This window comes from Cottoperca gobio, chromosome 2 (genome assembly GCF_900634415.1).
Source record: "Cottoperca gobio chromosome 2, fCotGob3.1, whole genome shotgun sequence".
Lineage (NCBI taxonomy): Eukaryota > Metazoa > Chordata > Actinopteri > Perciformes > Bovichtidae > Cottoperca > Cottoperca gobio.
In genome coordinates, this window is record NC_041356.1 from 9292556 (window position 1) to 9306785 (window position 14230).

Below are 14230 nucleotides of genomic sequence, written 5' to 3' on the forward strand. Positions count from 1 at the left end.
CAGCCTCTGCAATGAGCATGGCTTCCAAAAAAAAAAAAAAAAAATGTGTGTTACGTAAGTGAAATAGTTATTTGTCTCACTGTGTTACTGAAGCCTAGAAAACTCTTTTGCATTTGCATGAGATAACTAAAGAATAGAACAAATTAAAACGATGCCTGCATGTTAATTATTCATTTGTTTATTTTTTCTCTGCACTCAATGAACATGTTTTCCAGGATTCGTTTGCACAGAGATGTGAGCGGGGAAAATCTTAGTCAGCACAGGATACAGATTGGTCCCCCAGCATGAGGAGGAAAGATCACTGGCACCGAGCCATAAACGTATAGTGGTGCAACCGAGGCCTGTTTGGTATCCGCAGCCGCCAAAACTATGAAGCCATTCTGGTTGTGGTTTGTTATTGCCAATAATGTGGGAAGAAATATACTAATATTAAAAATAGCAATACTATGATATCATCTCTCAGCACAAATCTGCAACATTTGCTGCTTTTCTCTGTTTTGCATCATTATAAATTAAATATCTTGGTTAAGGTGTCACCAAGGGCTCTGGGAACGTGTGATGGCCAGCGTCATTACCCTCTGTTGTTTTAAAAAACGACATTATTGATCAATAGATTAACAAAAAAACAATGAAAAGATTCATGAATAATGAAAATGATCATTAGTTGCAGCCCTAGAGGAATGTGTGGCAGATATCGTCATTGGATATTTGACCCATTATTGATAAACACACAGACGTTTCATGTTAAATATTAACGACAGTGCTGCAGCAGGCTGGGCTGGATGCTAACCTGCTTTACCCCGAGGGACTGAAAGCTCATAGTTCATGATCTCCATCGCTTTATGGAAACGCAGCGTGTGGAAACGCATGTGTTATATCATCTGTGGCTCTGGAGGAGCTTTGCCAAGTCTGAAAAAAAATAAACCTGCAAAGATGCCATTGAGTTGCATTGTGGAAATCGTTTTTGACCCATACTAGGGACTAAAAGGCATGAAAGGTTGTTTTTAAATCTGCCTTTTGTAAGTCCCTTAACTTAAACTGAACTATAATACTAAACGCAGCACTCCTTTAGTTACTCTATAATATCCGCTGTGGCTCTGGAGCTTTTCAGTCCGACAAAAAAATAAGGATTGACACTATATAAAAAATGATATCAAGGTCTGAACGGAACCATGGATTTAGAGAATCGTTACACTCCTACTAAATACATTTGTGTTCAATAAAATCCTCACATACCAGGGCCAAACTAGGCCCCTAGTAGGGTAATCATTACATAACAGGGACTACTTTCTCTCTTTCTCTGGTTCCATAGCAGCTCTGGCGGATGAATACATTGTTGCTCGTAATATAAATGTATTGTTCCTGTGATAAAAGACACAACTTCTCACTAGAGAAGTTAATCTCCTTCCTCTGAATAACTTCCCCGTGCAGGAGGCTGACAGTCGACCACGGATAGCATGGAATCCTTTAAGTGATAAGAATAAATCCTTGTCAGTTTCCAGGATAAAGTGTCATGAAGGGCAATAAGTGTTATCAGTCATACTCTCATTAAAGGAGTCGATGTGGATTGATCACAGCATGTGGTGAAAATTACATTTGCCGAATAATGTAGACTCTCCTCCATCACAAGCGTAACATAACCCTCCATCAATCCCTACAAATGACTAATGTCTCTTTCACACAGCCTTCGTTTGACCCTTATCACATCACTTCTCCCCCTCCTCCCTCCCCCCCTGCGCCGCCTCTCTGGGTATGCATTTCCATCTCCCGCCTGAGTGTCAGCAGGTGGGCAGAGCAGCGAGCGGCTACAGCGCACACGACTCGTAAGACATGAATGATAAATTAACCATGTAGCCTGTACAAACACACGGCCAAGGAATCCTCATCAAAATTGCATGGGGACAATCAACTTGAATTGCAGATGAGGACGAGCGCAGCTTTGCGGTACCTGCCCTGGAACTCGAGGGAGGTGGGCTCTGATTTTCTGTGAACTAGGACTATGGATTATGAATTATTGACAACTCTTTCATCTCCCAGAACACATGAATTCCCAATACACACAGCATTGCTGCTGCTCGTTGGTTATTAGCATATGTTTTCAGCAGAGATAACGACAGTGACCAGTGGAAATCATTTCCAGCAAGCCTCAATTATTCAATTAACTCGACTGGATAATCACTTTCATTCAGGGTGTGTGAGAATTCAGATAAGCAGAGTTTTGGCTGTGAACTGACCCATATTCAATTTAATCTCTCCCCTCTCTGTGCAGCGCTAGCGTACTGACTGCGACGTCGTGATACCACCAGTATCTAGGAAATATCCTGCTAACATTGTTTGTCACATGGCATATGCTCTCTGTCCCCAGCATATGCTGCAAGTAGCTCAGCATCATAGGCCGCCGCACAATAGGAGGGGATAGAAAGCGTGTTAATAACTGAAAAAGAAATCATCATTACATGTGACATATAACAAAGACGCTTGGCCCCGGCATGAAAAATGAATGACCGCAAGTTTTCCCCGGTTTAAACTTGACATCTCGGTGAGAGAAGCGAGGATATGATATGTAATCACTGTGTACTCCATATGAACCCACGTTCAAGTAAAGCAATTTGAGTCATATCAATGTAATTTCGGAGCCCTCCCTCGGGATGGCCCCGAGGCGGTATATCACCGCAGTGCGGGGGAATCCCTCAGCGAGCTCCTACCCCCCTCCTTCTGCTGCTATAGAATGGTAAAAATAGCACTGTCCCTTATTGAGAGCAAACACAGGGAGGTGACTGAATTGGGCTTTTTCCTCCAAATGACAGTGTTGGCCGTCAATATACGGGACAATTACCTCACTGTTTTATGTTGTATTGCCTCATAACAAAGTGAGAGATGGTAAATGTACAAATAAAACACACTGCAGTACACATAACTGTACACACTCTTTGGTATTTATCTATTGGTGTATGTCACATTGTTTCCCCCTGAAGAATTTCTTTCATTTACACAAAATACGTTTTTGTAAAGCTATTATAAATTGATGGAAGCATCAATTTAACCTGCTATTTTTGGGTTGTCCTTTATTTTTGGATTCCAGAAAAATGCAGAGTGTAAGTGTAGGATGCTTTTTTTTATTATTGTCCCAAAAGTGCAAATAACAGATGCAGTTAGAGAAGGCGCAGCTTGAGGGGAAAACAGGTACAAGAGGTCTTTTGTGTAGGAAGTACTGACTCTAAAGAAGATACCACACCTGAGCGAAGGCATTCTCGAGTCTATCGCCAATTGTTTGCGCGTTTTCCTGTGTTTAAAAACCTGCATATACACATTTATTTGGTGTCTTTAAATCAGCTTTGAATCCAAAAGGGTGGCGTATTCGTTCATTTCATTGGTGCAGGGGTCTTTACTCTCCTTCTCAAAGCTCATATATCTGCCCCATCCATTACAGGACTGTTGACTGATGACCTTTATCCAATAACTCCCATCATAAATCCAGCTCATAGTTTACCTGCCCCTTTATATTTGCTTCAACACAACAGCAGCTTGAGTGGCACTGAGAGAAAATCATTTTTGATCCCCCCCCCCCCCCCCAAGACGTGCAGTGTCTTCAAGGTATACGCAGTTCAGAGCGAGGCTACTGTCAATGCCCTCGTCGAATCCCCGCGTCCTCTCGGCTGGTTGGCACTGCAAACAAACCAGGAAGTGCCCGCTCCGCTTACTCTAAATCTTAGCGATCATCACTTCACCCTACAGCGTGCTCTCTCCTGAGGCCAATTACATTCCATCAGGCAGGAAGCCGGATGCCGGATAAAAGACATGAGGGTATATTAAGCCACACTCAGAGCACACAGAAAATATATGCTCTTTTTTGCATATCTGGAAGCCCTATATACAATAATTAGGGTGGCACAGTTTGTGCAATGGCAACATCTGATTCCAATATTTATGTCATGCGGTATATGAATGCCTCGGTGATTGTGTCAGACCAGGCTGTGTCACCTTCATCGCAAGTCTCCCTGATGTCACTCAGCAGAAGTCGCACGTGTATTTAAATCACTTGATGGAGCTACTTCATGGGCTTGTTGTGTTACTGGTGTACTCTAAAACACAAACCAGGCAGCAGGAACATTTGGAGAAGGAGGGAGAGATCTTTTCACCTCTCCATAATGACAGATTTTTTTTCTTTTTGACACCCACACGCAGCCGTGGGTGTATGGATGACTAGCTTGTTCAGCCTGTTAACTGCAACTACATTCACAGTGCCGACTCTGACCATTTCCCTGTGAGAGCGGCGCTACTTTAGTTGCAATTTAATTTCAACTAAAATGACGATGTCTTTCACGAGGCACGGATAATGGGCTGGGATAAAGGCCTCCGTTTCTGCAGGAGGTCATCATAATGAAAACACACCTACACATGGTGCCCTGCTTTTGCACTTACATTTTCTTAGGAGTATTTCAAAACATTTAAAATGCAGGCTAACACTATGCTGCAGTAAATACAGTCGATACTTTCATTTCCACCTCCAAACCTTACATTTAACCAGTTGTCCAAGAAGCCTTTTAAAAACTCCCCTCACTGCACTAAGTGACACATTTTTCATAAGTGTACAACTAGTTTCCAAGTAAGTACTGCCTCAGCACACACATAATCTATTTTGCCTTGCTCTGATCTTGTCCCAGTATGTGTTTCTCATCAGCGGAGGCCCCCGGCACACCACAAACAAACCTCAGAGGTAATTAGTGTGCCTTTCTCAGACGCTTTAGCATCTGCTAGTGCAGGAGCTCGAGCTCCGCGAAGGCGTCGGAGTAGCTGACTCCGTCGACCTGCCCTGCCAGGTGGATTCTTGGAAGAGCCAGATGCCATATTCACTTGCCGTCTTGCGAGCTCGTGGGGTTTTTCGATCAGCTGCCACCTCCTCTCTCTACCGTTCCCTGGATTTCTCACATCTCTAAGCCCTCGCTTTGTCTGCTCTTTTCTGTTTCGCTCAGTCACTCGATAAATCTTTAGATATTATGTTCTCCGCGCCCCTTTATGTCTTCATCCGTTGATTGAGTGCTATAACAAAGTCATTACTTCCCCCGTAATAATTTGTGTACAGTCCCTAATAAAGCACTTTACACCTTTGACCTGCATCTAAAAACATCTCTGTTTCCCACTCATTGATACAAAGGATCAATAACCCCTCTCTCTAATACATATTTACACACTCACGTGCATGAATGCACACATACATTACCTTGAAAACCTTTGTCAGTCTACACGCATTCTGGTTTTCTCTTTGTACGAGCAAAGCGTCACATCTGTGCTCCTTGTAGAACACGCTGAGTAGGATCCAGGCCTCATTTCAGCACAGCAAGCAGTACTTGTCAACTTTTAAAACTAGTTTCCCATTTATGCCTGCGGGTCATTGCACTAGGCTGGTGAAGTGGGTTTAGTAGCTGAAGTTTTATTGAAATGAATGCAAGATGGAGCCTAACAAAAGAAGAGAGAGCAGCATTTATCGGGGCTGTGCTGTTTAGTGTTGTTCAATGGATAAACCGTTGCACTGTCACTGGCAGGACAAAAGTACTCATTATCAATTTCCCACTGGAGAAATCCCCCATGCTAAAGCTGCAGACGGTCCCAGCATTGGATGAAAAGCATCCACCAAATGTCAAACGCTGGTGAGAAAATAACAAACAGCTTGAACAGTCTTGTTTTGGCTTCAACACTGGATCACAGCCACGGATTGTTCATCTAACAGGCACAGATGCATCGATGCACACATGTACAATCCCCCAGTGCACTGGTGGCAATGAGAAATAGACCTAATTAATTATCAATTTAAGTGTGATCTCAGCTGTCTGATTGCCTGGCCTTCATTCGCTCTGTGAAGAATAGCATACTTGGCTTGCTAGCTACTGTTAGCAACAGAACTGTTGGCAAACAAAGCTTATAGCATGGATCAAAAAGGTGATTCTGCAATATTTGCATGAAAAGTGACTTTAATGATTCGTCAAAATGCATTTTAAATTGCTTTGTTTGTCGATCAACTAGTCAATTAGTCCACTTATCATCGCAGCTCTACAAATAAAACAGACTTATAATGAATAAGATGAAATATGAAGATCGAGGGTCACAAAACATAAGATCAGAAGGATAAAGACACCGTATTATATATCAGTAAAGAGGGAAAATGCCAATTTTACGTCTTCAATAGATGTTTGTTAAGTAAAAAACCCATCATCAATCATTTAAGACAGCAAATCCTCACGGGTGAGTAGCTGGACATTGGTAATATTTGGTGTTTTTGCTTGAAATTCTTTATTTTTGTCATTTCCAGGAGTTGCTTTGGGCGTGTGTTGAAATGTCAACGGTCAGGGAGCTCTTGTTTCACTGGAAAGAGGCTTGGAAGTCAAAGCCAGGAGTCACCAGGTGAAGAAACTATTGAGTCACTACTATTGATCAACACCCGCCCACACACACACACACACACACGCACACACCTCCCACCAGATAAATAGTGATCGCTTTCTTCGAATATGGTGCAGTAAAAATCGAGCATTTGCCCTCTTAAGTAGATCTGGTCAATAAGGAACAGACATTATGTGAAATGATGCTCTGTTCACAATCATATAGAGGTCAAGGTGTAAACAGCTGGCTGACCTGAGTTTGACTCCTTAGTATTGTTGTAAAAGCTCATGGGCTCGTCAGCCATCGTCCATAAAGAAAGTCATAACGGTAACACCCAGGCAACGGCCAATGAAACATGTCGGAACAAAGGTGTAGATCTGGAATCAGCGATTGCGGTTTGTGGGTTTCAGACCCTGCATCCAAACAATCTCCACTTGGACAGGCCATTCAATGTGGGCTTAAATATCATCTTTCTGCAAAAGAATTGCAAATATGGCCAATGGGGCGAGACAGTGTCACTTGTTTCCAATGCAATGTGGGTCTGCTATTTTAAGACACAATAGCCTGAAGTGACTTTACTGCATGTGGGGACACGTGTCAACACGGGCCGAACCTGCATCAAACTCACAATTGAGCAAAGCCAGAGTTCGCTGCGAGCTCTCTGCTCGTGGGGCCTCATGGGAGGACACTCCTGAAACACGGAGGTTAACAAGCAGCGGTTTCTTCTGGCTGGGATAAAAAAAAAAAACACTTAAAGAGTGGAGAGTCCAACATTACCAGAGCATGTTTTCCTCACTCTGTGTCCAGCATTGTATGTGGACTGTATTGATTGCCAAACCACTGTTGCAGCTCTAATCTTTCCTCTAAGTGAGCTACTGTCTGAGGATCAGCATTGTCGGGAGCAGCATTATGTTTATTTTTTACACCCGGGCTCGGCGGTTCTGTGTATGTAAGGTAACACTGTGTGCAGTGTGTGAGATAAAGATGTCTTACTGCTTACAGGAAACCCAGCCCATCCATCTCAGCATCACATAATGGCTTGAGAGGAAAAAAACTGGATTTACATCAGCACTTCCTAGGAAATCATGTTGTGTGAGTGCCAATGTACAGAGGCAGCAGGACTGCATGTATTATGCGTTCAAGTAAACACAGAGAAACAGTGTAAATTCACTCACCATGTTGACTTCTGACACCATGTCTATGCTGGCCACATCTATGCTCATCCCGACTGCAACAGGGGCCCCTGAAAGAGGTTAAACAGCAGGATATGTATATAGGCCCACACCTCTACACCTGACCACAACACTGTGAATGGCGCCAAAAATAAAGCTGAAGGGGGATTTGATGGAGGTAAACACGGCACATACCTCCAAAGTCCGGCCTCAGTCGGATATCATATCCCTTCAGTAGTTTATCCACCGTCTCCTTCACGAAAGACATGTTGCCCGGTTCATTGACGCTGGAATGACAGCAGAAAACAAGAGGGGGGGACATCACCTTGACTCTTGTGTCAATCAGCCCGGGCCATAACCTTGACTTCACACAGACCGACTAAAGCACTCACCTTTTTGCGCAACACACAATCGAACCGACAACCAGTGCGGACAAGACGCGAAATTGACCGACCCTGTGCAAAGCAATCATCACCCTTTTTTCCTGTTTTTCTTTCCGCGTTGTTTAAAACCACAACAATAGCAACAGTCGAGACGGTTCCGGACGCTCTTTCAAATCAGAGTAAATCCATTGATTGTCCGAGAGGAGAAAGTCGACTGAGGAGACGGGTAAAAGTCAGCAGCTTGCTGAGGATGGAGTCAGATATGAAATATGGGTAGACATCGCCTCCCCGGTCATGAAACACTGGCTCCGCTTGTCTTTGCCGTCTCTGACTGTGCAAGAAAAAGAGGCTCTTACATTCAGGATCTGAAGCGCATATTGATGAGGAGGGTGTACAGGGATGCTGCTGCTGGTGGCGGTGAAGGCACTCGGCTTGTTCAAATGAGAAACGAAGCCCAACACTTACACACTGTAAAAAATCAATTAAAAAAAACCTACCAGTAGCTTTTATTTATTTTTAATTTTTTAATATGTGGGTGGAAATATCCTCAGGTTTCTTTCTTTCTAATACAAGTTCACTTCTGTCCAATTCAATTGTTCTTTTTTATTTTATCTAGTTAATTTTAAGTGTTGTACACTGCTAGGGTGTGTATTTAAAGGGTCACATCATTGATATATATTATATATATTGAATATATTTCAATCAATTGTTTTTTCCTCACAAAGTAATACATTTTAAGACTCAATATTACAAAAAAAATGCCTTGTTAAGACGGACATTTTTTACAGTGCTCCTCACTCCATCTGCGCCAATCCCCTTCCCCTGTGTTTCCTACAAAAATGGCGGGACCCAAACCATGTCGAGGAGGGACAGGCTGTATTTATCAACCTATCAATCGATGCTTGTGATTGATTAGCTTGTTAATAATGGCCCATTTTCCTCATCTTAAATGCAGGGCTCTACCATTGATTATTTAGGCTGAGAAATATTGAAGTCGCTGGAATTAAGAACACGTGTGTGCGCGCACGACATACAGAGTTGGAGAATTTCATTAATAAATAATCATGTGTCTTTGTGTGTTGTTGTGACATATCCTACCTCGTGTCATAGATGGCGAACAACTTCTTGTTTCCGTCAACAGCATTCCTGGAAGAAAAGGGCGATGACATCATTAATGATAAAATAGCTTTTATTCAATGAAAATCACATAAATCACTCCATTAACATAAACACACATCTATTATTTGGAAACATTTAGTTTTCATATTGTTAGGTTATGTTTTTGTGGCTTTAATTTACATTTGAGACGTTTATAACCTTTAAAAGGTGGATTTTTGTTGGTTTAACCCTCTCTCATATGTTGTGGGTTAACTGATCTGCGTGGTCTCTATCCCTTTGTTTCTACATAGGTGTGTAGCCCCCCAGTAAAGCAGGAATGTAAAACAGTGGGATGCATGCAGTCAAAATATTGAAAGGCAGTTCATTTCCTCTGGGAGACCCCTTAGCCCCCACCTTCTCATCTGCACACACACCTCTCTATCTTGTCGCCCCCCCCCCCCCCCCCCCCCTTCCCTCACACATTTGTCCACTCGGTTATCACTCTGCAGGAGCTGTCCGTGGCGCTGAAACCAGCCTCCTGGAGGGACACACCATGGATGTAAACTGGTGTTATTTCCCTGCTGCACAGACTGCACCTCCAGACGGATTAAGCAAAGTGGAGGGATGCTAAATATCAGACACTAATTATACCGTCTACGAAACATGGAACTCGGCTACCCTCTTATGGCAACCGTCAGGATGATAACGACTTTGGTTTGGGACTTTTTTGAGGAGGACATACATTGGAACAGGTTGTTTTGACGGTACCTACAGTATGCACATTAATTATTTTAAAAAAGTGAGTTGACTAAATCAAATAAACGCAGTTTATAGTTGCAAGTTTTGTATTATTGCACTCAGTTCATTCAGAACTATGGATGTATTAGAACTGTTGCGTCACATTGATTTTTTCTTCATACATGACACTTCACGTAAAAACAACAACCAGCAGCACTGTTTATTCAACTCAGATGTCTCAGTGGTGTTTACAGTGATTCCCAACCAGAGGTGCCTGTAACGTGGGGGCACTTCTGCAGCTGGCAGGTTGTAACTTTAGCCTACGTAGAAAATGTGTCGAGTAGGCTTAGCTCCGCTAATTAGAGAAAATACAAACAAGAGTGCGTGAATACGAGCTAGTTAGCGAGCAGAGAAGTCTAAACAGTTGGCTGGAATAGTTAGCAAAGAGTAATTAATAACAGTTTGAATAGTTAGCTAAAAGTAATTAATAACAGTTTGAATAGTTAGCTAAAAGTAATAAATATCAGTTGGAATAGTTAGCTAAAAGTAATGAATAATAGTTAAAATAGTTAGCTAAAAGTAATTAATAACAGTTTGAATAGTTAGCTAAAAGTAATGAATCACAGTTGAAATAGTTAGCTAAAAGTAATGAATATCAGTTGGAATAGTTAGCTAAAAGTAATCAATAACAGTTTGAATAGTTAGCTAAAAGTAATTAATAACAGTTTGAATAGTTAGCTAAAAGTAATGAATCACAGTTGAAATAGTTAGCTAAAAGTAATTAATAACAGTTTGAATAGTTAGCTAAAAGTAATAAATATCAGTTGGAATAGTTAGTTAAAAGTAATGAATATCAGTTGGAATAGTTAGCTAAAAGTAATCAATAACAGTTGGAATAGTTAGCTAAAAGTAATGAATATCAGTTGGAATAGTTAGCTAAAAGTAATCAATAACAGTTGAAATAGTTAGCTAAAAGTAATCAATAACAGTTGGAATAGTTAGCTAAAAGTAATGAATAACGGTTGGAATAGTTAGCTAAAAGTATTAATAACAGTTTGAATAGTTAGCTAAAAGTAATAATAACGTTGGAATAGTTAGCTAAAAGTAATCAATAACAGTTTGAAATAGTTAGCTAAAAGTAATCAATAACAGTTGGAATAGTTAGCTAAAAGTAATGAATAACGGTTGGAATAGTTAGCTAAAGTAATTAATAACAGTTTGAATAGTTAGCTAAAAGTAATAAATAATCAGTTGGAATAGTTAGCTAAAAGTAATTAATAACAGTTTGAATAGTTAGCTAAAAGTAATGAATAACGGTTGAATAGTTAGCTAAAAGTAATCAATAACAGTTGAAATAGTTAGCTAAAAGGAATCGAATAACAGTTGGAATAGTTAGCTAAAAGTAATAATAACGGTTGGAATAGTTAGCTAAAAGTAATCAATAACATTGGAATAGTTAGCTAAAAGTAATAAATAATCAGTTAGCTAAAAGTAATTAATACACAGTGTAAATAGTTAGCTAAAAGTAATAAATATCAGTTGGAATAGTTAGCTAAAAGTAATGAATATCAGTTGGAATAGTTAGCTAAAAGTAATGAATATCAGTTAGCTAAAAGTAATTAATAACAGTTGGAATAGTTAGCTAAAAGTAATGAATAACAGTTGGAATAGTTAGCTAAAAGTAATGAATATCAGTTGGAATAGTTAGCTAAAAGTAATGAATATCAGTTAGCTAAAAGTAATAAATATCAGTTGAAATAGTTAGCTAAAAGTAATTAATAACAGTTGGAATAGTTAGCTAAAAGTAATGAATATCAGTTAGCTAAAAGTAATTAATAACAGTTGGAATAGTTAGCTAAAAGTAATGAATATCAGTTAGCTAAAAGTAATTAATAACAGTTGGAATAGTTAGCTAAAAGTAATGAATAACAGTTGGAATAGTTAGCTAAAAGTAATTAATAACAGTTGGAATAGTTAGCTAAAAGTAATGAATATCAGTTAGCTAAAAGTAATTAATAACAGTTGGAATAGTTAGCTAAAAGTAATGAATATCAGTTAGCTAAAAGTAATTAATAACAGTTGGAATAGTTAGCTAAAAGTAATGAATAACAGTTGGAATAGTTAGCTAAAAGTAATGAATATCAGTTGGAATAGTTAGCTAAAAGTAATGAATATCAGTTAGCTAAAAGTAATAAATATCAGTTGAAATAGTTAGCTAAAAGTAATGAATAACAGTTGGAATAGTTAGCTAAAAGTAATGAATATCAGTTGGAATAGTTAGCTAAAAGTAATAAATATCAGTTAGCTAAAAGTAATTAATAAACAGTGTAAATAGTTAGCTAAAAGTAATGAATCACAGTTGAAATAGTTAGCTAAAGTAATTAATAACAGTTTGAATAGTTAGCTAAAAGTAATAAATATCAGTTGGAATAGTTAGCTAAAAGTAATGAATAACAGTTGGAATAGTTAGCTAAAAGTAATGAATAACAGTTGGAATAGTTAGCTAAAAGTAATGAATAACAGTTGGAATAGTTAGCTAAAAGTAATTAATAACAGTTGGAATAGTTAGCTAAAAGTAATAAATATCAGTTAGCTAAAAGTAATTAATAAACAGTGTAAATAGTTAGCTAAAAGTAATGAATCACAGTTGAAATAGTTAGCTAAAAGTAATTAATAACAGTTTGAATAGTTAGCTAAAAGTAATAAATATCAGTTGGAATAGTTAGCTAAAACTAATCAATAACAGTTTGAATAGTTAGCTAAAAGTAATAAATATCAGTTGGAATAGTTAGCTAAAAGTAATGAATAACAGTTTGAATAGTTAGCTAAAAGTAATGAATATCAGTTGGAATAGTTAGCTTAAAGTAATTAATAACAGTTTGAATAGTTAGCTAAAAGTAATGAATATCAGTTGGAATAGTTAGCTAAAACTAATCAATAACAGTTTGAATAGTTAGCTAAAAGTAATAAATATCAGTTGGAATAGTTAGCTAAAAGTAATGAATAACAGTTTGAATAGTTAGCTAAAAGTAATGAATATCAGTTGGAATAGTTAGCTTAAAGTAATTAATAACAGTTTGAATAGTTAGCTAAAAGTAATAAATATCAGTTGGAATAGTTAGCTAAAACTAATCAATAACAGTTTGAATAGTTAGCTAAAAGTAATAAATATCAGTTGGAATAGTTAGCTAAAAGTAATGAATAACAGTTTGAATAGTTAGCTAAAAGTAATGAATATCAGTTGGAATAGTTAGCTTAAAGTAATTAATAACAGTTTGAATAGTTAGCTAAAAGTAATGAATAACAGTTTGAATAGTTAGCTAAAAGTAATGAATAACAGTTTGAATAGTTAGCTAAAAGTAATGAATAACAGTTTGAATAGTTAGCTAAAAGTAATTAATAACAGTTTGAATAGTTAGCTAAAAGTAATAAATATCCGTTGGAATAGTTAGCTAAAAGTAATGAATAACAGTTTGAATAGTTAGCTAAAAGTAATGAATATCAGTTGGAATAGTTAGCTTAAAGTAATTAATAACAGTTTGAATAGTTAGCTAAAAGTAATGAATATCAGTTGGAATAGTTAGCTAAAAGTAATTAATAACAGTTTGAATAGTTAGCTAAAAGTAATCAATAACAGTTGGAATAGTTAGCTAAAAGTAATGAATAACGGTTGGAATAGTTAGCTAAAAGTAATCAATAACAGTTGGAATAGTTAGCTAAAAGTAATAAATATCAGTTGGAATAGTTAGTTAAAAGTAATGAATATCAGTTGGAATAGTTAGCTAAAAGTAATCAATAACAGTTGGAATAGTTAGCTAAAAGTAATGAATATCAGTTAGTTAAAAGTAATGAATATCAGTTGGAATAGTTAGCTAAAAGTAATCAATAACAGTTGGAATAGTTAGCTAAAAGTAATGAATATCAGTTGGAATAGTTAGCTAAAAGTAATCAATAACAGTTGAAATAGTTAGCTAAAAGTAATCAATAACAGTTGGAATAGTTAGCTAAAAGTAATGAATAACGGTTGGAATAGTTAGCTAAAAGTAATCAATAACAGTTGGAATAGTTAGCTAAAAGTAATAAATATCAGTTGGAATAGTTAGTTAAAAGTAATGAATATCAGTTGGAATAGTTAGCTAAAAGTAATCAATAACAGTTGGAATAGTTAGCTAAAAGTAATGAATATCAGTTGGAATAGTTAGCTAAAGTAATTAATAACAGTTTGAATAGTTAGCTAAAAGTAATCAATAACAGTTTGAATAGTTAGCTAAAAGTAATGAATAACGGTTGGAATAGTTAGCTAAAAGTAATCAATAACAGTTGAAATAGTTAGCTAAAAGTAATCAATAACAGTTGGAATAGTTAGCTAAAAGTAATGAATAACGGTTGGAATAGTTAGCTAAAAGTAATCAATAACAGTTGGAATAGTTAGCTAAAAGTAATAAATATCAGTTAGCTAAA

At 37.8% G+C, this 14230-nt stretch overlaps 1 protein-coding gene across 4 annotated transcripts in view; it reads right to left on the reverse strand.

Annotated features, from left to right (window-relative positions):
- LOC115021416 (gamma-aminobutyric acid receptor subunit beta-3-like) overlaps positions 1–14230 on the reverse strand; it is a 58894-nt gene that overhangs the window by 22124 nt on the left and 22540 nt on the right. For 2 of the 4 annotated variants that reach the window (XM_029451873.1, XM_029451881.1), the window contains exons 2-4: positions 9032–9079; positions 7746–7837; positions 7554–7621 (exon numbers count right to left, since the gene is read on the reverse strand). In XM_029451873.1, the coding sequence (XP_029307733.1) occupies positions 7554–7621; positions 7746–7837; positions 9032–9079 (208 nt within the window). Of the gene's footprint in view, positions 1–7553; positions 7622–7745; positions 7838–7942; positions 8350–9031; positions 9080–14230 lie in introns of those variants that run through there. The other 2 variants (XM_029451886.1, XM_029451888.1) reach the window with 2 other exon arrangements.